This window comes from Lampris incognitus, chromosome 11 (genome assembly GCF_029633865.1).
Source record: "Lampris incognitus isolate fLamInc1 chromosome 11, fLamInc1.hap2, whole genome shotgun sequence".
Lineage (NCBI taxonomy): Eukaryota > Metazoa > Chordata > Actinopteri > Lampriformes > Lampridae > Lampris > Lampris incognitus.
Window position 1 is genome coordinate 6,952,626 of NC_079221.1, and position 23,199 is coordinate 6,975,824.

Consider the following 23,199-nt stretch of genomic DNA (forward strand, 5'->3'; position numbering starts at 1 on the left):
GGGGGGCGGGGCGGGGGCGGGGCGCAGACGGCGTGCGGATGACAGCCGAGCCGCGCCGCCGAGAGCGCCCATGTGAGGTAATCCCCACGCGAATGGCTCTACCCTGTTCGAGGTTTTAAAAAGACACGCCGCCGTTTAGACAAACGCGTTTCCTCCAGATCTTTCGTATCTTGCCCTCCCCCCCTCACCACCACCACCACCACCGCCCACCCCACCCCACCCCTTCTTCTGCCACCCTACGGTACAGCGGTCGCCTTACGTGAGCTTGTGTCCCTCCCGGTGTCAGGGCGCATGGAGCCTCCGCGGAAGGAGGCGAGGGATAATCCGTCGGCGACAGCGAACCTGCTCTCCAAGGTGTTCTTCTGGTAAGACGGCGGTGACAGCGGTGGTTGGCGTGAGGCGAGCCAAGAGTTCGCGTGGGCAGAGAAGCCGCAGTGTCCCCGGACGCGATGGCAGGTGGCCGTTCACGCCGCATCCGCGCATAGGACGCCCCTGTCTCACGCTCCCGGCGTGAGGCAGGGCGAGATTTAGAGCTCAGCTTCCCCCGCGGCGACGCTTGGCCAAATCTTTGGCCAAACGTTTACTGTTGTTGTTTTGGTTTGCGGACAGCAGTAAAGCCGTCTGCACTATTTCCAAACACCTCGTAGCACAAATAGCACTATATAGGAGAGGAGGCATAGTTTATTTATTTATGTATTCGTTCGCTTGTTTGTTTGTTTATTTATTGTTTATTTTTACGCCTGCTGGTACTTTTGCTACTTTTGACCATCGCGGTAGTTTACACAGGAGATGATCCAGATATTTTTTGTGACCCAGTTACTGTCATTATGAATAGAGTAAGGCTTTGTTTATAAAGCATAGATAGATAGGTAGACAGACAGACAGACAGACAGATAGATAGATAGATAGATAGATAGATAGATAGATAGATAGACAGATAGACAGACAGACAGACAGACAGACAGACAGACAGACAGATAGATAGATAGATAGACAGATAGACAGATACATAGATAGATAGACAGATAGATAGACAGATACATAGATAGATAGATAGATAGATATAGACAGACGCACAGATAGACAGACAAGATAGATAGATAGATAGATAGATAGATAGACAGACAGATAAAGGTATGCACAATCAATCGCGTAATTAGACCAATCAAATTCAACCGGATCGCCCATCACACAACATGACAGGAAATTATATTTAAGAGCTGATAGTGCATTTAGCTAGCTGTTTTGCTCAAAAAGTGGCACGGTAAACTAAAGGGAAATTCCCATTAAATGCGTGTACCTTGTAAAAGATGGCATTTTCCAAGAAAAAAAGGGGGGGTTTCCCTTTTTACAGTTGTTTTGTGTTTTATCTTATTAGCTCAGATGATACAAAGAAATGCACGCCGTTAAACAATTTAACATCCATATCCACATGCTATTCATAAGACATGAAATTCCAGCACAAAAGCAGAAAATAAAAGAAACAAAGGCAACTGTTACTAGAACCAAGACATTTCCTCTATGTTGCAGTATGACAGGTGTATAGGCCCACAGAGAAAACAGCAGCCTCATAATCCTCCAATTTTCACTTTATGTACTGAATACCAAAACTCGTTGCTGTGCGTCACTTCCGCTACAAGGTCAACGGGCCTCAGCCAAGCGCCGGGTTTGCCGACCCGCTGTGAAAACAATAGCTGAAGTTGGAAGACGTTTGAAGCGCTAATATACATGTACGGACTGTTCCAGCTGCTGAGACTGGCAGGGCTGATTCTTGTACTCCAACCACGTCTCTCCTCTCTCCATTTTTTCCCGAAAGTTGGCGCGCTGTTACAACCACCACGTCCCGCATTGATGACGTATTTCCTGTGACGTCCTTGTCGGGGACGCGCCAGGACGCATCAGCGTTTACGCTACCAAAGATCAAATGCGTCCCAGACCACCTCGGCAAGTGGTTTGAGTAACCGAGTCAACAAAACGTTTTGTTACGCTTATATTTTGCGCCGTCCACTTGTGATCCGAACGCATTTTAAAACCAAGTGTAAAGGGGGGTGAGTGTTTTGGCTCGACCTGAAACAGGAAGCGCACTCGGAAGAAACCGAGGCGACGTCCTCTTCCGTTTTTTTTCAAACAATGGCGCACATTTCTTCAAATCCTCTGAATCGGTGGTTAGTTTAACCTTCCGCCTCAAGAGGACGACGACGCTTCGAGGCTACTCCGGTAGTTCGAGTAGCTAGTGTAACCGGTGATTTTCTTGCCCGGTGCGGGATTCGACACGGGGTGTACTGCACCACAAGGCGACATTACTAACCGCTCGGCTAAAGGGTCAGACCCGCTAGCTAGGGGGCTAACGTGTCTTATTCCTAGTTTACAGTCGTCACCCTCCCCGGAAGTGCGCCTTCGCACTTTGTTATTCCCGCGCTCCGAAGAGACTTCTGAGGATCTGCACACTTCCGGATCCCACCGCTGCCACCAATGTAACCGAGGGTTCGTAGGTGTCGCCTATACCAGTGTTTCTCAACCGGGGGTCCGCGGACCCCTAGTGGTCCGTGGTGTAATTGCAAGGGGTCCGTGAAAATAAAACATCTTTAAAAAAAAGATCCTATGACATTTATAGAAACAGGATTATTTTACTCAAATGTGACTGAGACCTTTATCTACCTAAACTATAGAGGGTAACAGGACTTTTTTCTCTAATTACATCTGTTTCACAAGTGTAATTTATTGTTTTTTAATAAGAGATCTCGCTCCCGTTTGCATTGTTAAAAGTTACTGCATAAAAATGCTGTTGTTACATATATCTGAAAGTTACTAAATACATATTCTGTTTTGTTACATATATCTGAAAGTTACTGCATAAGAATTCTGTTTTGTTACATATATCTGAAAGTTACTGAATACATATTCTGTTTTGTTACATATATCTGAAAGTTACTGCACAAGAATTCTGTTTTGTTAACTATATCTAAGTTACAACTGAAAGCTCTTATTTTTGCCCCAAAGAGTGAATAAATGCTATAATGCAATTTAAAATGCAGTTTCTACTGTTTCTATCAAATTGCAACCCCCCTCCCCCAAGATCAGGTGAGAAAAAGGTTGAGAACCACTGGCCTATACTGTGTGAAACTATAAAATAACAAATACGGAGGTTCCGCTTTCACACGAGGACCACTTTATTTGGATTCTTCCCCCCAACCGAACGCCACAGCAACAACACTGCGTATAGCACTTCCGCTCTCTCTTCAGCCTTCAAAATAAGAGCTCAAGGCACATACTGTGGCAACAGCTTATAACAGGAACTTAAAATCACCAACAGGCTAAGTCCAGAAAAATAGGTTACACTAGCTAGCGTACGCAGCAATTTACTGTCGACGTATTTTAACTTTTTTTCTTGTCTAATTATGAAGCCACGCGAACGGAAGTTGAATGCTAGGACAATTTTAGAAGTTATAATCTAAACGACGATTTAAACGAGAGTATAATTTCGACTGGAAACAAACGTGTAAGTACAACCGTAACCTAAACTGCCAAAAAATAACGCTCGTTAGCGACCATGCTAGCCACTTTGCTAGCTTAGCACTAGTCCCCTGAATTAAGCTAACTGGGATAAGGAATATTCACTGTTTGTTCACTATATATATAAAAAAATGATGGAATGAAATTTCCCAGTCTAATTTAATGGTCAACCTGGTTTCATCCAACACATTTAAACTAAAACGAGTTCATAGAAAGTTCTATGAGACCGTTTTAGATTTGTTTTTTTTTTGACGACCATGGGCGGTCGTTTTGACCGCCCGTGGTCGTTTTGGGTAGAGCTTATCGTAACTTTTTGTGCGCAATTGATCCAAAACTCATTTTAATGCAAATTTTGCAATTTTAGGATGGAGCAGCAGGTCTGTACCCCCCCCCCCCAAAAGTTATTAAACTTTGAAAATCCAAAACGGTCAAAATGACCACCGTGGTCGATCGCTAGCTAAAGGCTAATCACTAAGCTAAGCGCTGGCTCTGGTTAGTAGAAACGAGGTAGCATGGTGAACCGTTAAAGGTGCATTGCACTTATTTTGGTGACATTAAGGCCATTCAGTTTTAGTGGGGTTAACACATTAATGGTTTGTGGTTCAATTACATTGTGTTTGAACCGATTTTGGTTGTTAAAATGCACGTTAGATGAATTGGTATTGATAATTCAATTCACATTCATGTTTAAAGTGGAACATCATGATGTATGAAAAGGGTTTAAAAAGGTATATGTACAAGTAATGTTAAAATTGTTGTAATAGTATATTGTAATTCATTTCGTTGTAAATTCATTGTATATCCTTTTTGTTCACTTCCTTCTACCACCTTCACAATATTGCGAAAATAAGATCCTCTCTCGCATGCCCTGCTGCTGAGATACTGAGCCATGCCTTCATCTCCTCCCGCTTTGATTACTGCAACTCACTCTTCTATGGCATCAGTGCGAGCTCTATCAAGAGACTCCAATTGGTCCAGAACGCATCCGCCTGACTTTTAACTTACACCAAATCCTGGCACCACATCACCCCAGTCCTAAAAGACCTCCACTGGCCACCCATCTCCCACCGGATCAATTACAAAATCCTGGTTCTTATAAAGCCCTTCACAAACTGGCTCCCCCATACATCACGACCTTCTCTCCCCCTGCCAACCCGCTTGGTCCCTCAGATCCACCTCAGCCTCCCTTCTCTCTACCCCCAGGTCCAACCTCCGTGGCTTTGGTGACTGAGCCTTCTCCAGGGCAGCTCCCAGGCTCTGGAACTCACTCCCCCAAATCATTAGAGACCCAGAATCCCTCCCACTTTTCCCGTCTCAAGACACACCTTTTCTACATTGCCTTCTTGTGCCCTCCGTCCTCTTGTCCACCCCTGGTCTGGGGCAAGCTGGGGACCAAGCGCTCGACCTGCCCCCTCCCTCAACTCCCTCCCCAAATGCATCGGACACTGCTGCGGTCTGCCCACATTCAGGTCATTGGTCGGGACTCACCTCTTCAGACTTCACCTGTGATTTATGTGATTTATGATGTTTGTTTTTCTTCCGCCTTTGTATCTTTCCAAGTCAGAGAGTACTGCTGGCATTGTGTGTGGCTGCCGCTTCTCCCTCTTGTAGTCCCCCTTCCCATCCACCACTGTATGTTTGTGTTATGTTTATCTGTCGTCTTGTTTCACCCCGTTTATTGTAAAGCGACTTTGAGTATTAGAAAAGCGCTATATACGTTTAATTTATTATCCTTAGTTATTGGCAGTACATTAAGGTACGGTGGCGCAGTGGTTGGCGCAGTAGCCTCACAGCAAGAAGGTCCTGGGTTCGAGCCCTGGGGTAGTCCAACCTTGGGGGTCATCCCGGGTCGTCCTCTGTGTGGAGTTTGCATGTTCTCCCCGTGTGTGCGAGGGTTTCCTGCGGCTGCTCTGGTTTTCTACCACGGTCCAAAAACATGTAGGTCAGGTGAATCAGCCAGACTAAATTGTCCCTAGGTGTGACTGTGTGTGTGTGTGTGTGTGTGTGTGTGTGTGTGTGTGTGTGTGTGTGTGTGTGTGTGTGTGTGTGTGTGGGCGCCCAGTGATGGACCGGTGGCCCATACAGGGTGTCTCCCTGCCTGCCGCCCAGTGACTGCTGGGATAGGCTCCAGCATCCTGTGACCCTGGTTGGGATAAGCGGCTTGGATAATGGTGAATGAATGAGTGTATTGCAAGAGAGCAAAACAGTATTGTAGTTCTACAATACTTTGTTTTGCTTGCTTGCAATATGGAAGCGTTTTTCTTCTATTGTTCACAAATTGAAAAACCAGGATAGGAAGAGAAAAGCAAAGTGATGGTTGGAGAGAGATAGATGAAGAAAGAACAGGCACAGAAGAATGAGAAGCATCTTTTTTTAATTTGCTTTTTAAAAAAATATTTCTATCAATTCATTTTGAAGTTTGCCTTTATCTGATTTGAGTAATATCTTTAACAATGGTGTAGATGGATAATGTTTCCAATTCACCAAAAGATACTTGGAATACAGAGAGATTTTCATGCTGGTGCAACAGAAACACCCGAGTAAGATTCTGGGTTGACTGCCAAAAAATCGGCAATAATGTGGGACAGCTGAAAGTGCAGATGCTATAAAGTGCATTTGTAAATGGACCATGAGTTATGCATTGTAGCAGATCTTCAAGTAAATAAGTGCCGTGAAACCTTTTTCTTGCACTATCTCACCAAAACCTATATTTAATTAATTCTCTTGTGAGCACATTATTTGCATTTCATTGAGGAGAGTGGAATGAATGATCTTTAATATTTTCTTAATTCTAAGCATTATCTAGAGGCCTTAAACGTGTATAGCATTTGGACCCTGAAATGCATCCTGAAATTAAATTTAAAAAAATTTAAAAAAAGAGCACACTGTCTAACCAGGGGTAGTGTTTTGAGCTTTAAGAGAGTTCAGAACATTACATGACAACACCAGATGGATTTTTAACACTGTATTATCGTCAGAACTCAAAATTTTTGATCAAGCACCGAACAGTTATCATGTGCCAACAATATCCAGTAGACCATCTCAGTTTAAGACAGGAGCAGGCATAGACAGACAGCAGAATATGAAATTGCCAACTGAGTTAATGTATGCACAGCATGTACTGACATATGAGTGTAGGCACTCATGCATTTAATCACTTCTTTTGTGTGTGTGTGTGTGTATATATATATATATATATATATATTGTGTCTGTGTGTGTGTATATATATATTTTTTGTTTTTTGTGTGTGTGTGTGTATATATATATATATTTTGTGTGAGATCCACGAAACAGGCCTGTACTGCTATGCATTAAAATGTATCCGTGTTGATATTCCGCTCCTCATTAGTCGAGCACTCAACACCATTGACGGTTCCGGGAAAAACGCTATATATATATGTGTGTGTGTGTGTGTGTGTGTGTGTGTGTGTGTGTGTGTGTGTGTGTGTGTATATATATATATATATATATGCAACATTTAAATGAAATCCATTGACTATGCACTTTAGTCTGTTAGTGTATCTGTGCATTATCTTTATGTATCTAAGTCATTTTAACCAAATCGTCTTGAGAAATCAAATTGTTAAACAATTCATGAAATTAATCTCATCTATCTATAAGTTGGAGAGGAAATGAGTTTAATGCAGTTTTGAGTTGGATTGTAAGCGGTCAGTAGTCGCTCCTGTGCTATGCAGTATGCATTACTTACTCTCTGAGTGTGTAGTATGTAGTTTGGCAAACTCGGTATGGCAGTCCTCATGGCACTCCAAAATGGCTACCCCTAAGATAAGAGCCATCAACTCGTCAAAGCTAGAATAAATTCCTGCTCTGAGGAAAAACCTATACCCCGCTCATTAAGTCCAGACAATTAATGAGGGAATGGGTGAGTCAAATGGAACTGGAGCATGTGCTTGCAATCCAATTTTTTATTTTTTTTTTGATTTTCCCCCTTTTTCTCCCCAATTGCACATGGCCAATTACCCCACTCTTCCGAGCTGTCCCGGTCACTGCGCCACCCCCTCTGCCGAGCCGGGGAGGGCTGCAGACTACCACATGCCTCCTCCGATACATGTGGAGTCGCCAGCCGCTTCCCTTCACTTCCCTTCACCTGACAGCGAGGAGTCTCACCAGGAGGACGTAGCACCTGGGAGGATCACGCTACCCCCCCCCGAACAGGCGCCCCAACCAACCAGAGGAGGCGCTAGTGCAGTGACCAGGGCACATACCCACATCTGGCTTCTCACTCGCAGACACGGCCAATTGTGTCTGTAGGAACGCTCGACCAAGCCGGAGGTAACACGGAGACTCGAACCGGCGATCCCCGTGTTGGTAGGCAACGGAATAGACCAATACACCACCCAGATGCCCCAATGCAAACTTAATAATGCGTGTGTGAGCATATGTGTTTGTGTGCGTATGTGTGTGTGCATGATTGTTTCTGTGTGTGCGTGTGTGTGTTTGGGGGGTGGGGTGGGGAGGGGCGTCCTTTCATATTGGATAAACAGTATAGTAGTAGTGAGATAGCGTTAGGACAATATGATAGTATATTTAAACTGCTGAACCTACATGTTCTGTTTATCTTTAGTTGGCTTAATCCCTTGTTCAGAATCGGCTACAAGAGGAAGTTACAAGAAGATGACATGTATCAGGTTCTTCCAGAGGATGGATCTGAAAGACTCGGGGAGGAACTACAGGGGTAAGGGAGTAGACGTTTGTAACCTTTATTGCTAATGAATTTTTACGGTCTTACTTTGTGTGATAGAATGTTGGACGTCTTTAGTTTTGTCTCAGATAATGATAATACTGTGCTGTAGTGTGCATTATGGTGACTGAGCAAAATTTAAGATTACAGAAGCAATAAAGTCAGAGTTAACGAGTCGGGATGACCACTTCTGTTCCTTTTACTTCTTCATGGTTGTCAAAGCTATTGGGATCAGGAGGTTCAGAGGGCAGCCAAAGACATGCGTACCCCAAAACTTACCAAAGTTCTTATTCGGTGCTATTGGAGATCATACTCCCTCATTGGAATATACACCTTTATCGAGGTACAGTGCCACAAGGAAAACATAAACCCATTAGGGCTCGTTTATACAGCACTTCTAGTATGTTATGCAGGTACCTTTTTACATGGCGCATACACATATCTGCTCCTTTACATTCCATTGTGCAACAGGAATCTATCAAAGTGATTCAGCCGCTGATGCTCGGAAAGCTGATCGAGTACTTTGAGAGCTACGACCCTGACAATAAGGTTGCTCTCCAAGAGGCGTACGGCTTTGCTGTCGGTGTCTCTGTGTCAACCATAAGCCTGGCTGTCCTTCACCACCTCTACTTCTACCATGTCCAAAGAGCAGGCATGAATATCCGGGTTGCCATGTGCCACATGATATATCGGAAGGTCAGTCTCCTTGAGTTATCTGTAAGTCTTTCTTGTGAAAACATGTTGAACATGTTGCGCTCGGCCCACCATGTTCATTGTATTTGTAACCTTTGCCCTGCGTAGGCTCTCTGTCTTAACAGTGCAGCACTGGCAAAAACGACCACGGGACAAATCGTGAACCTTCTATCCAACGATGTCAACAAGTTTGACGAGGTACGGTCTGAGAGTGATAGTCACAAGTATGTACTAGACACATGAATATATTCAGAAATAGGTTTTAAATATTTCATATTCAGAAGTAGGCGGCACGGTGGCGCAGTGGTAAGCATGGTCGCCTCACCGCAAGAAGGTCCTGGGCTCGAACTCTGGGGTTGTCCAACATTGGGGGTCATCTTGGGTGGTCGTCTGTGTGGAGTTTGCACGTTCTCCACGTGTCTGCATGGGTTTCCTCTGGGTGCCCCAGGTTCCTCCCACAGTCCAAAGATGTGTAGGTCAGGTGAATCGGCCATACGAAATTGTCCCTAGGTGTGAATGTGTCGGCCCTGTGATGGACTGGTGGCCTGTCCAGGGTGTCTCCTCGCCTGCTGCCCAATGACTGCTGGGATAGGCTCCAGCATCCTGTGACCCGAATTCGGATAAGCGGCTTGGATAATGGATGGATGGATGGATATTCAGAAGTAGTATATATTGGATGGGATGTGGCTGTTATGTGACACAGGTTACAGCTCAGCAGCACACTGCACGTCTCTCCTGTGTTCACAGGTAACTTTGTTTTTGCACTTTTTATGGGTTGGCCCTCTTCAAGCCACAGCTGTACTGCTGTTGTTGCTGCATTTGATTGGCCCATCATGCCTTGCGGGAATGGCAGTCCTCGTCTTCCTGATTCCAGTGCAGACCATGTTTGGACGCTTCTTCTCAACGCTCAGGTCCATAGCAAAATACTGGTGGACGCCGCGAGATGCCGTCTGAAATGTGTCTGCCCTGCGACCCATTTGTCAAAGTATTCAATTGTTCTAATTTTTCTCTACCATTTCTAGGGGCCAAACGGCAGCCTTATCAGATGAGCGGATACGAACAATGAATGAAGTAGTCTCTGGAATCCGTATTATAAAGATGTATGGTTGGGAAAGGCCTTTTTCTGCTCTGGTCGATGAAATCAGAAGGTAAGGGAAGTTTCAGAAGGATTGTCGTGTTCTTATCAACAATGATGCATTTGTTTGATTATGATTGACAGGTGTCGGAGTAAAACAGATTAGGATTATCTGCACGTGTGACTGATCACAAAGGGAAACTTAACCTACTGTGTCAAATCTCTGCCATTTGAGAATATATATAGCAAAATCTTAACTTGCTCTAATCTTTTGATTTCAGTTGTATTCCGTTTTTGGTTCTTTTTTGTTATATGTTGTTACCTAACTTCATGGAGACTACCTAATCTAAGAAAAGTGAAGAACAAATAACATAATTTCATAAGCCATTAGTATACAAGTGATCAAATAGTACACTGTCTTGTTGATTACTTCGCAAATTGATAATTTCACATGTAAATAATAGTAATGTTTGTATTTGCAGCATCACACATTACCCTGTTGTACTTTACTATTGACCTTAACAAGTTAGTATCTTTCAAATTCCGTTACACAACATTTAGATGATCCATAAGGCCTGGACATTTTTTCAGCCAAATTTCACTTCGGGATACACTTTTGACGTTAACAAGAACTGCTGCAGTACTTAGCACATAGTTTAGTTCTAATCTGCAGTATTTGGAGGACAGTGTACTTGTAGCTGCTGTGAAGAGTTAGCCAATGAGTTTAACACTATTTCAAGACAGAGGAATAAATTTAACCAGTGTTTTGTTTCATAAATGCTTAGGTGAGTAATCTGCAGCTTCTGTTGATGCAATACACAAACAATCCGAAAACCTATGGGCGTCCGGGTGGCATGGTCGAACCAGCGATCCCCATTGCCTACCAACATGGGGATCGCTGGTTCGAATCCCCGTGTTGCCTCTGGCTTGGTCAGGCATCCCTACAGACACAATTGGCCTTGTCTGCCGGTGGGAAGCCGGATGTGGGTATGTGTCCTGGTTGCTGCACTAGCCGCCTCCTCTGGTTGGTTGGGGCACCTGTGCAGTGGCACCCCCAAGGGGTGGCCAGGGGTGGCCACGGCCACCCTGATACTATCCCTGGCCCCCCCGCTGGCCCCCCCAGCCACGAGTCGCATATGCAGAATATGCTTCTGATTATGCAGAATATGCTTCTATCTGATATTTTATATTAGGTGCTGTTCATTTAAATCAATAATGTATATTTTTCTTAACTCTCATATTGACAGTTTTCAACTAGCCTATACAGTATACTACAACAGCATCATAGAATTCCCGAAATTCAGTCATGGCTTTTGGTTTTGGTGTGCCACCCCAAGATTTTCAGTGGCCCCATTTGGCTACCCCTATGAACAATTTCTGGGGGCGCCACTGCACCTGTGCGGGGGAGGAGGGGGAATTGGGGGGAATAGCGTGATCCTCCCACACGCTATGTCCCCCTGGCGAAACTCCTCACTGTCAGGTGTAAAGAAGCGGCTGATGACTTCACATGTATCGGAAGAGGCATGTGGTAGTCTGCAGCCCTCCCTGGATCGAGAGGGGGTGGAGCAGCAACTGGGACGGCTCAGAAGAGTGGGGTAATTGGCCAAGTACAATTGGGGAGAAAAAGGAGGGAAAAAAATACAATCCAAAAACCTACAGCAAAATATGAATTGCTTTTCCACTCATCTGATAATTACAAAAAAAATGATGAAAAATTGAACTTAGGCTAAAGGATAATGACTGGCTGTCATTTGAAGCTCACCATCATTTGACACCAAGATCTTTGAAAGGCTAGTTACAAAGCTAATTTGCCTTAAATGATGTGATATTTTCCACACAAGACCACATGGCTTCCATGCCCAGTGTTAACAATTTCAGTTTTACCCTCCAATATGTGCAACAAAAATTGCTGTCCCTCTATCAAATACTACAGTATGAACTACTTAAAAGACATCACTGCGTGAACTCTGTAATCTGCAGTCATTACATAGTTTGTATTTAGGCAGCGCAAAATACTGCAGCACAGTGTATCGTGTAGATTCTGAGATTATTTGTGCTGGTACCAGATGAAAGATAAGGACGCAGAGAGTAGCTGCAGTGAAAAGCCTGTCAATACAACACAACAGGCACTTTAGTAGCATATTTGATTACCCTGATGAATCAGATCAGCTGCCACAAATAAGCCAATCTCTGGCAAAAGGCATTAAGTGTCACCATGTTCCATTGTTGTGCAGAAAGGAGATCTCCAAGATAATGAAGAGCTCATACCTGCGCGGACTAAACATGGCGTCTTTCTTCGTGGCCAGCAAGGTCATCATCTTCATCACATTCTGTGTCTACGTGCTGACAGGGAACAGGATGTCTGCAAGCAAAGTGTTTGTGGCTGTTTCCCTGTACGGAGCGGTGAGGCTCACCATCACCCTCTTCTTTCCTTCGGCCATCGAGAAAATCTCCGAGGCCCTCATCAGCATCCGAAGGATCAAAGTAAATAGCCGACAGGAAAGGGTCGCGGGTCTACGTGACCAGTTTGTGCCGATTCCACTGGTGTCCTCAATGGATTTTGAAAGTGTAAATGTGTCTACTCTCTCTTAGCGTTTTCTTCTTCTGGATGAAGTTGCCCCTCATCACCTTGGGCTTCCTGTAGAAAATAAAAAGGAGTGCATGGTGAAGATCCAGGATTTGATATGCTACTGGAATAAGGTGAGGGTTGTTCCGAGTCACATGTATTCAGTTCACACATTTGATTTTAAATGTACATCAAGGCTGCTTCAGCATTGTGACCCGTAAGAATTTATCTGCAGTATGTGTGGATTAATTTAAATCTTCGTTTCCCTCATAGATGCTGGATGCTCCCACTCTACAGAACATATCTTTCACTGTGAGATCGGAGCAGCTGCTGGCTGTCATTGGACCCGTTGGAGCTGGAAAGGTCAGATTTAGTGTCTTGATACTTCAGGAAGACCTCACCACATGATAATGTCAGCTGTTGCATGAATTCTGTTATTGTGTTTGTGGTGATACCAAATATTGGCTTATCAAACAATGACAGTCAGTGATTGTGTGCTAAAACAATCACAACCCTAGAGATGTATTGATACAATGAGGTCTTTCCATTGAATGCCTTCACATTATTGTAAAATTTGAAATGTGACATGACATGGTAGCACTCATAGCATTCTTTATTTTAAAACAACTGAGACAGATAGATATTGTTCCTCTATGGCAGGTAACAGAGCGTAAAGGTGGCAGACATTGCATTTGTGTCTCATTAAAAAAAAAAACCTTCTTGGCATATTAATAAAACAAGGGAAAATAGAATAAAATTACTGACTGAATTTGTCGCTACACTACTTGATGATGGCTTTATGTGTGTTTATGTACCAGTCCTCTCTTCTCAGTGCCATCCTGGGGGAGCTGAGTCAGGAGAGGGGCATGGTCAAGGTGAGAGGTGAGCTGACCTACTCCTCACAGGAACCCTGGATTTTCCCTGGTACAATCCGGAGCAACATCCTCTTTGGCAAAGAGTTCGTTCCGCACAAGTATGAGAGGGTTCTCAGAGCCTGCGCCCTTAAGAGAGTGAGATTACTGTTTACTGCATGTGTCTGTTGCTGTGTGCATCTCTGGTGCCATCAGATTGCTATCTGGTCACCCAGGACTAATGTCAATGCCAGGTGTAAATGGGGTCTTTGAGTCATATGTTCCTTATTATTACACCACCGGGTCCCCTTCAGACTGTTTGGTCTCATCATTAACAAAGATGTACTTTAACATCTTGCTCTCAGTGTACATACATTTTACTGCACACTGTAGTGAATATCAATGACTTCCTATGATAAGTGTTGCAGTAAAAACCCTATTTAGGACGTGGATCTGCTGCCAGATGGTGACTTGGCAGTGATTGGGGACAGAGGAGCAAATCTCAGCGGGGGACAGAAGGCACGGGTCAACTTAGCCAGGTGCGTGGAATTTTTTTTTTTCTTTTGGGGAAAGCCCCTGTTTCATTTTGTCTGGCTTCTGGAGACACTTTTCTCTCATTTTGTCAGGAAAGTCCACCTAATCGCTGTGTGTGTTCCTCTGTCAGGGCGGTGTACCAGGATGCAGACATCTACTTGCTAGATGACCCACTCAGTGCTGTGGATGCTGAGGTGGGCAAGCACCTGTTTGAAGAGTAAGTCTTAGTGCAGCGTAGCTACCTTCATCTAACACCCCTAGTTATTCTGCCCAGAGAGAGGTCAGTTTAAATGGGTTAAGTCACTCCCTTGGCTGTTAATGTGTTATGTGTTTATGGCTGAGCATTAAGTGGATGGCCTATGATGTATAGATAACTCATGATTCTCCTCGTTCCTCACGTTGTGTAGATAAATCATGATTCTCCTCGTTCCTCAGGATGTGTAGATAACTCACGATTCTCCTCATTCTTCACGATGTGTAGATAACTCATGATTCTCCTCATTCCTCACTATGTGTAGTTAACTCATGATTCTCCTCGTTCCTCACGATGTGTAGATAACTCATGATTCTCCTCGTTCCTCACGATGTGTAGTTAACTCATGATTCTCCTCGTTCCTCACGATGTGTAGATAACTCATGATTCTCCTTGTTCCTCACAATGTGTAGATAACTCATGATTCTCCTTGTTCCTCACGATGTGTAGATAACTCATGATTCTCCTTGTTCCTCAGGTGCATTTGTGGACTTCTGAGGAAGAAGCCCCGCATTCTGGTTACTCACCAGCTACAGTATCTGAAGGCTGCTGACCAGATACTTGTCTTGAAGGACGTGAGTATGCTTGTGTTTGAGTGTGTGTATTTGTGCGTGTGCATGTGTGTTCGAGTGTGTGCGTGTGTGCAAGTGTGTTTCTATGCATGCATGCGTGTGTGTGTGTGTTTGCATTTGCATGTGCATTAGAAAGTGTAGTATTTGTTTCAGTACGTGTGCTTGTGCGTCAGGGTTTTCCCAGAGGAGAAAAGATGTGGGCCATGATAAACACAGGTGTTAAAGCAGTTCTGCAAGACCAAAAGGCATTTATGCCCTCCCTTTATAAACTTTATGTCCCCCCCTTTATAAATTTTACTCAAGGTTATTCTGTCCTCTTATTCAATGAATCAGCAAAAATACTCCATGCTTCTGTTTATTGCAGTCTTCATTTGAAAAGTGGCAGTCTGTCCTGGCTGGCAGCCATTAACTCAACAATGGACGGCAAGTGTGTTGCTTTTATACTTGAGAACAACACCAAGTCAGGGGCAACTAATATCCCCTAACCTTCACATCAGTGATCAGGCACTGCTAATAATGATTATTTATGATAACAGCCAATGTCATTACCCCGACTTCAGACTTTTTTTTCCTGCCCTGTTACATGTGCCTGTCCTGGGTACGACGTTAAACTGCAACCGTCGGGTTGTCAGCGACTAGATTGGCACCCCCACTTCAACCCTTGGGTTGTTGTGAGGAGGGTGTGTGGACACCCAGCAGGACTAAAAACAAAACCTGTCAAAGGGCGGATGAGTTCCTCTGTGAACCAACGGCCATCCATACCTGGAGAGGAAATAGGGACCACCATGTACTCCCCCTACTGAAACACAATGATGACTCAACCTGTTGAGGCATCAGCTGTGCTCCTACGACCTCCATAGGTTACGGAACTGATGATGATGATGACGACATCTGCCACAAAATAATTTAATTTCCCCCCCCTCTTTTCTCCCTAATTGTACCCGACCAATTACCCCACTCTTTTTTTTTTTTCTTCTTTCTGATTTTTCCCTTTTTCTCCCTATTTAGTGGCCAATCGATCCCTATTTTAGTTCAAACACCCACCCTCGTACATGCACTCGTCAACTGCATCTCTCCGGCCGGCAGTCTCAAAGGAGATGCCTCCCCACTTTCGTGACAAGGCAAATCCAGGCCGAGCCACTGCTTTTTCCGACACACAGAGAGACGCATTCATGTGACGAACACAAGCTGACTCTGCCCCCCTCCCGAAGACAGCGTTGCCAATTATTGATGCTTCATCGAGTCCGGCCATAGTCAATTACCCCACTCTTCTGAGCCGTCCTGGTCTCTGTCCCACCCTCTCTGCCGATCCGGGGGAGGGCTGCAGACTACCACATGCCTCCTCTGATACATGTGGAGTCGCCAGCCGCTTCTTTTCACCTGACAGTGAGGAGTTTCGCCAGGGGCCGTAGCGCGTGGGAGGCTCATGCTATTTCCCCCAGTTCCCCCTCCCCCTGAATAGGTGCCCCGACCGACCAGATGAGGCACTAGTGCAGTGACCTAGACACATACCCACGTCTGGCTTCCCACCAGCAGACACAGCTAATTGTGTCTGTAGGGATGTGTGACCAAGCCGGAGGTAACACGGGGATTCGAACCGGCGATGCCTGTGTTAATAGGCAACAGAATAGACTGCCACGCTACCTGGACGCCCCACAATTTCATATTTTTAACAGTATTATGAGTTTGTATATGCTAAATACCCTACATTGTATAGTGTAGAATATGATGCTTCCACATTGGGCTGATTGTTTCTGAAATTACTGATTTGGAGCATATGAAGTCCAATATAATGTACAGAATAACACAACAGCAATATAACAGAAAATACAATTACTCATCTCCTTAATTTTCACACGAGTGGCCTCAACATCAGGTCAGAGATTTGCTCTTGGAGCAGACAAATGGTAAGAGACTGAAGTGTCTTTTTCACACTGCTGCCATGTTCATGTGGAATTATACATTTGGACACATAGGATAGATAGCATTTTGCATATATATATTTTTTTCTTGTCACATGATTCATTATTCCTCAGGTAAAATGCTACGGCAGACCCCTAAATTCAAAACTCATCTCTGAATTTCTATCAGCAGCCACGGCTGCGTTGGCATTTAACAAGAGGAGGATGCAGAGATAAGTTTAAGGTCAGGGATGTTATGCTCAGCTGAACTTGTAATTGTTGATAAAAAAAGAAAGAAGTCTATTCAAGACTCAAAATAACACTCACTTCAAAATGTGTTTCTAAGGGATGAGTGTGTGTGTGTGTGTGTGTGTGTGTGTGTGTGTGTGTGTGTGTGTGTGTGTGTGTGTGTGTGTGTTGAATAGTAAGGGTCACAGCCAGGAGAAGGAAATGGCTAGTGGAGTGGAGGAGAGGCGCTCAAATTTTTTCCGACAACCCAAACCAACAGCAATAATAATCTCTTATGGTAGACGTGCTAAAAATAAAATAAAATTTTTCTTTCTTTCTTCTTTAGATTGTGGGAATCATATGTCTAAATGTCTTAAACATCTGCAGACTTTACTTTATCAAAGGGTCCATGTCTAATTTCTGTCCAAATGCTGGCCTCTGTCATTCAGTTCTGTGCATAACAACTGCAGATCAAGATATGCACATTCAGATAGAAAGACGGGGGATACCTGACAAGTTTACTTGGCTCCCATGTATTTTAATGCAGACCTCTGAGGATTAGGGTCAAAACCTTACTGGTATGTTAAAGCCAGGGCATTGCACATAGCCCTGAGAAGAATTTTTCATGGCAGCAACAGTGAATTCCAGCAAGGCATTCATTAACAAAAGGAGGGAATTCTGTTACTCTGTGTGTGTGTGTGTGTGTGTGTGTGTGTGTGTGTGTGTGTGTGTGTGTGTGTGTGTGTGTGTGTGTGTGTGTGTGTGTGTGTGTGTGTGTGTGTGTGTGTGTGTGTGTGTGTGTGTGTGTGTGTGCGTGCGTGTGTATGTCTATATTCAGGTAGTTAACCCTTCTCTGTTCCCCTCTTGTCAGGGTCAGATGGTGGTGCGGGGGACATACAGTGAGCTGCAAAGCTCCGGAGTAGATTTTACCTCCCTGCTGAAGGAGGAAGAGGACCTGGAGGAGGGAAGGCAGGGCACGACCCCTATCCCCGGCCCTCTGTACTGCTCCCCACACACCCTCTCGGAGAGCTCCATGCCTTCTCTCTCCTCCTCCCTGTACTCACTGATGGAGGGAGTCGACCAGCTTCCAGTGGTAGGTACAGTGAAAGAGCCCAGCGACTGAAATTGACGTTATATAGGCTGACATTATGTTGTAATAAGATTTTTTAAAAATCAATATAAAGTTGTATTGACCAGGACTTGCACACGTTTGTTGCTATTGATTGGTTCAGGGATCATGTTTTTCTTTGAAGGCCAACCTGGAAGATGACTCACAAAATGGAGGTTCGCCAGTCAATTTTATTTCACAGAACAAAGTGTCTGAATTTAAAACAGCCTTTATTTGAGCCCGTATATTAGAAAAACCCATTCATTACTCTAACAGAGAAAGAACTCAGGGAACCCATGGCTCAAAAATATACATTTACTTCAGGATTGTACGACTCCAAACCGGACCACTCCATTAGGCTGTTTTACCATTGGCCTCCAGTGCTCAGCCACTAGATGGCAGCATGTACACAGCCTGTCCACTGTGCTCTGGATCGCCTAAAATAAAGCATCACGGGGTAATTTACACTGACTCTGGAATGCATCTGCAGGCAGTGCAGCCCATGGTGGAGGAGAGTCGCTCAGAGGGAACCATCGGCCTCCAGCTGTATGTGAAGTACTTCAGAGCAGGAGCCAACTTCCTGGTCCTCGCCGCCCTTGTCCTGCTCAACCTTCTAGCTCATGTGAGTCCATTTTCTCCAATGGAATGTTTTCCGGCTCCATTTCAGGCCCGAGCTTTTACTATCTCAATCATTTAAGTGTGTTTGAGTAAAATCTACAAGACTGTTTATCTTCATTGGGTTTTCAACATCATTTGAATTCTGTCACCCGTTTTCTGCTTTCATTTAGATAACATATATTCTCCAGGACTGGTGGCTCGCTCATTGGTGAGAGGTTTTGGTGTTTATAGATTAAGTGCTATGTGACAAGTTTGCTTAACTCAGCAGCATGGCATTTTCTCAGAACACGATGAATTGGTTGGTTTTATAAGGGAGGCTGTGATCTCAGCTGATGAGGTTTTTGTTAGCTTTATCTGTTGCTTGTGGGAAAATGACCTTGTGATTCAAGTAAGGATGGAAGTGTTTTGTGTTGCGCCTCCATCTTGCCGTTTTTATTATTTCTTTGATGGCTGTTGTGTTTATTTGTCCTTGTGCCTTTTGATTCCTTTGTGGCTGACTTGCAGGGCCTCTGAACAGGAGCACATCAATGTGACGGAGCACCTCAATGGCAGCTCGCCTCGGCAGTTGGACCTTGACCTTTACCTGGGTGTTTACGCAGGTGAGGCTCGGCGGCCACGAGCACGCCGTTTTTTGTGTGCATTGAGGTTGTGAATATGCCAGCCATTCACTGAGCACATCCACAGTTCTTTGGCTGCGGCCCAAGGCCCTTCAAGGCCCAGCGTCTGTACGTGGGCCTCAGGTGTTCAGGGAGATAGAAGTGCTTTTCTTCTTCTCTACCGTTGGATTGCTCTGATTGTCTACCCGTGACTCCTCACATCTTCAGTCTTCCAGGGTCTGTATTCACAGTGATAGATCAGTGTTAAGGGGAAAAACAAATTTAATCATAGAGGGAATATATATATATAAATATATATAGAGCTTATGGCATGAAACAGGCTTGTACTGTCTCATAAAGAATTTACTTGACTCACTGGATTATATATATACTATGTGTGTGTGTGTGTGTGTGTGTGTGTGTATTCTTTTTTTTTTTTCTTCCTTTTTTCCTTATTAGTATCCAACAATGGTACCGTAAGTATACAACTGACCCTCTGGGAACAGAGGCAGGGAAATCAGCCTGCCCCTTGTGATGGATTTGTACCTTGTGTCTTGGTCAGGTTTAACGGGGGCTTCTGTGGTGTTTGGCTTCCTGCGCAGCATGGTCTTCTTTAACGTCCTTGTCAGCTCAGCTCAGACCCTGCATAACGGCATGTTTAACGCCATCCTTCGGACCCCTGTTCGCTTCTTCGACATCAATCCTATAGGTAAATTACCCACCACCATCACATCCAGCTCGTGTAAAAAAACAACAACAACAACAACAACAAAAGAAAACATGTTTATCCTCAGTGTGAACATAATCGTACCTTCATTGTGGTCTGATAGCAGGAACGATCATATTTGGAGCGCTTAAATTTCATGTGTCCGAGCGTAGACTGAATGGGAGCCTGTGCAGGGGGTGTTGTCATAGCATCTCACCACTAGAGGACAGACTGCTACTTAGGCATGCCAGCTTTTGCCCGACTTCACATGCATTCCTATGCTTGTCTCTAGCTCCACAGCTTGCCATTGGACTCTAATTACACATTAAACCATGGAAAAAATACTTTAAACTGTCAGACAAATAGACATTATTTTCTTAATGATCTATTGTAATATTTGAGCTGTATTTTTTTCATTTTAATATTTTGTATTTTTTTATCATATCAAAAATAAGTTCTTTTTTTTTCTAAATGTGCAAATAATTAATTGATAATAACATATTGAGATTAGACGAGCCAATAAGAACCAAAGAATCTGGGAGATTTTCAAGACTTTAACTTAAAGCATTGACGTTTTAAGCAGAGGCGCTATTTGATGGCCATCAGCAGAGTTAGTTGCGTTGAACACCAGACCCATCTTTAAAATCAGTTGCTGCTGGGTGTCGGGACTTTGTAGATGCAATTCACTGAGAAAGTGTGTGGCAGGACTTTTTTTATGTGACAGTAGGCAGTAGAGACTGCTTTCTCTATTAACCATGAGCCAGCACAAAAAAACCCCAAAACAAACTGATATTGAGTGAATACTATTGGTTTAAGTGTTTGACACAGGGTTGTGTTTGGACTACAGCGCTACGTAATCACAGGCAGATTTTTCTTGCACATTCTATTGGAAATCTTTTATTATTTCTTCAGCTTTAAAGCCTGTTACTGTTGAGTCAATAGAGTCAGCAGATGGACATGACCCCTAAAACCCATTTTCCAAAAAACCTAAACACTACAGTTATGAGTACCTTCACTGAGAGAGAGAGAGATAGAGAGAGAGAGCTGGTAGGTTATCTACAGGAATAAAACAACGTTACTTATTAAATTGACAGAAGCTCAAAAAAATCATATTTTCAGAGATTTTAAGACTACCACTGTAATTTAGTGGTGATACAAAAAAATCTCTTGCTCCCTACCGTGCTGTTTATAATTTTGATTTGCCAATTATTATCTTCTTTTTTTTAAATTTTCCCCAGAGTGCGATAATGTCACTTCCATCTGTCATTCATATCCAAACTCAACTGTCAAGTGGCCCACTTGGATAAGTTTAATTTTTCTGGGGCATTGTTCACCTGTCAGTGGATAATTACTCAGCCTAATCTCTTCACACTGACACGCGTGTACAACACAAATCTGCACGGACGGGAATTCTCAGCATGGAGGAAAACTTGTTTCTGTATAATGAGTCATCGTAAGCCCCTAACACAAGTCGAAATATGAATTTCGGGTGTTTTGGTGGCTTGTGGTTTCTGCTGGCGTTAGAAGTGGGCGCACGGCTGACAAAGCTCTCCTTCTGCAGAGCTGTATTCTGAGCAAACACCGCGGGTCTTGATCTCATGGTTTTGTTTTTTACCGCTGCTCTTGTTGTGCGTATCAGCCCTGCGTGATGGCTTATCTGGGTGTGCCGTCCTTGGTAATCTACACGCAGGAGGAGAACAAACACTTTGAATAATGTAATAATCGGTTTAATAGCGCAGTAAAGGAGAGGCTTAACAGACACTGCTATCTGATTTTGCCTCCTGCTATCAGTAACCACTGTATGACCAGTCGGGTCATTACAGCCCGGCCCCCGGGCTGGCAAACAACTCTCACTGTTTGTATTGACTGGATTTATAGACAACCGTCGAGAGAGACTCGGCGTCTCTGCCCAACAGCCACTGTGCCGTAGATTAAGCACAAACGTGACCCTTTTTTTAAACTATCCGACAGGATGGAAAAAACAGTCTTAATTGTATTGTTTTCGCCAGGATGTCACGCGTCTTGTTTCCTCTTTCTCTGTATTTTTAAACCAAATCCATCACTTGAACGCAACAGAACAAGACAAAGCTAGCTGTCGGCGATGTGGTGGCCCTACTCTTATTTCCCCAGCTTATTTCTTTCTTTCTCTTTTATTGCATTGGCTTCTGTCTTCTAGTCTTTGGGGAGAAAAAATTAAAAAAAAATTGTCACCGTACAGTAACCACTTCTTCCCATTGCCACCGCAAGTGTGAGTAACACGTTTGTAACTGTGTGCCTGCGTGTTGTTGTCAAGAGTTTGACAACTGCCTACATGTGTAAGGGGAAAGGCTCGTGTTTGATGGTTGCTGGCTCCCGTCTTCCCCCGAGTTAAAGGTTACCATTTCAAGCGCCGCTGCGCAAAGGTCTTATTTGTTGTCCGCTGGATGTGGTTTATAACAATGGGAGCAAAGCACGGGTGAATTATGAGTGATGGACAGGTATTGTGGTTCTGTCGTATCAGTCGCTACATGCCTTTGCTCCTTTTGACTCCCATATTGTGGTTATCTTTTTCCCCCCGCTGTAACAAGGTAGGTGATTTGGAAGATAGTGTTTTGGTATTGTAAATATTTGCATTTTGGAGAAACGGCATTAGCTGTTTCAGGGGTAGCTGAGTTTGATAACTATATGATAGGCGTTTCATCTGCAGTCAGGAAACTTCATATGAAGTCATTATGGTGCAGTACAGCGACGAGTCTTTTAATTTTCGACTTATTAGGACTCAGCATCCGAACGGTTTCCAGTTAGAGCCATGCAGACAGCAATGGATGTGTTGAGCTGATGTTGATCCCTGTAATTTAGTGTCATTGAGTGGGCTAATCCCCTCAGAGACTGCAGGCCAGGGCTCCTGCTCATCAGTACAGTCAGGGAGTGGGTTCTCAGTCAACACAGACGCATGCACACACATGCGCGCACACACACACGCATACTCACACGTCGGACGCACACGCAACTCCAACTTTCTCCTCTTTTGTATCAGCGTAGCATGCTGCCACTCTGCCAGGTGTCACTCAGTTGCTGTTGACACTGAGGACATTAGATCCTCACAAGTCAATGATGTCAGATTTTAATTGTGTCTACAGAGGCCATGTTTGTTTTTTTTTTTTGTTTTTTTTTTATGTCTGTATTTCAGCTTTGGGATGCGAGAGTGTTAGGCGCGAAGTGGTGGAAGTGCTGCAGAGAGGATGATGATATCGAGGTGTGTAAATTGAATGTGGAGATGGAGCCGTGCGTGTGTGTGCAGTG

At 44.1% G+C, this 23,199-nt stretch overlaps 1 protein-coding gene across 1 annotated transcript in view; it reads left to right on the forward strand.

The window, feature by feature from the left end:
• Positions 1 to 268: 268 nt before the first annotated feature.
• LOC130120537 (ATP-binding cassette sub-family C member 4-like) overlaps positions 269 to 23,199 on the forward strand; it is a 50,808-nt gene continuing 27,877 nt past the window's right edge. Inside the window, exons 1-19 of the mRNA XM_056289116.1 lie at positions 269 to 365; positions 8,100 to 8,210; positions 8,439 to 8,559; positions 8,688 to 8,912; positions 9,018 to 9,107; positions 9,657 to 9,820; positions 9,932 to 10,057; positions 12,219 to 12,468; positions 12,577 to 12,684; positions 12,824 to 12,913; positions 13,369 to 13,560; positions 13,846 to 13,940; positions 14,066 to 14,152; positions 14,667 to 14,763; positions 17,761 to 17,982; positions 18,488 to 18,619; positions 18,786 to 18,823; positions 19,120 to 19,214; positions 19,774 to 19,920. Coding sequence (XP_056145091.1) covers positions 292 to 365; positions 8,100 to 8,210; positions 8,439 to 8,559; positions 8,688 to 8,912; positions 9,018 to 9,107; positions 9,657 to 9,820; positions 9,932 to 10,057; positions 12,219 to 12,468; positions 12,577 to 12,684; positions 12,824 to 12,913; positions 13,369 to 13,560; positions 13,846 to 13,940; positions 14,066 to 14,152; positions 14,667 to 14,763; positions 17,761 to 17,982; positions 18,488 to 18,619; positions 18,786 to 18,823; positions 19,120 to 19,214; positions 19,774 to 19,920 — 2,464 coding nt within the window. The 5' untranslated portion in view covers positions 269 to 291. The remainder of the gene's footprint in view (positions 366 to 8,099; positions 8,211 to 8,438; positions 8,560 to 8,687; positions 8,913 to 9,017; positions 9,108 to 9,656; positions 9,821 to 9,931; positions 10,058 to 12,218; positions 12,469 to 12,576; positions 12,685 to 12,823; positions 12,914 to 13,368; positions 13,561 to 13,845; positions 13,941 to 14,065; positions 14,153 to 14,666; positions 14,764 to 17,760; positions 17,983 to 18,487; positions 18,620 to 18,785; positions 18,824 to 19,119; positions 19,215 to 19,773; positions 19,921 to 23,199) is intronic.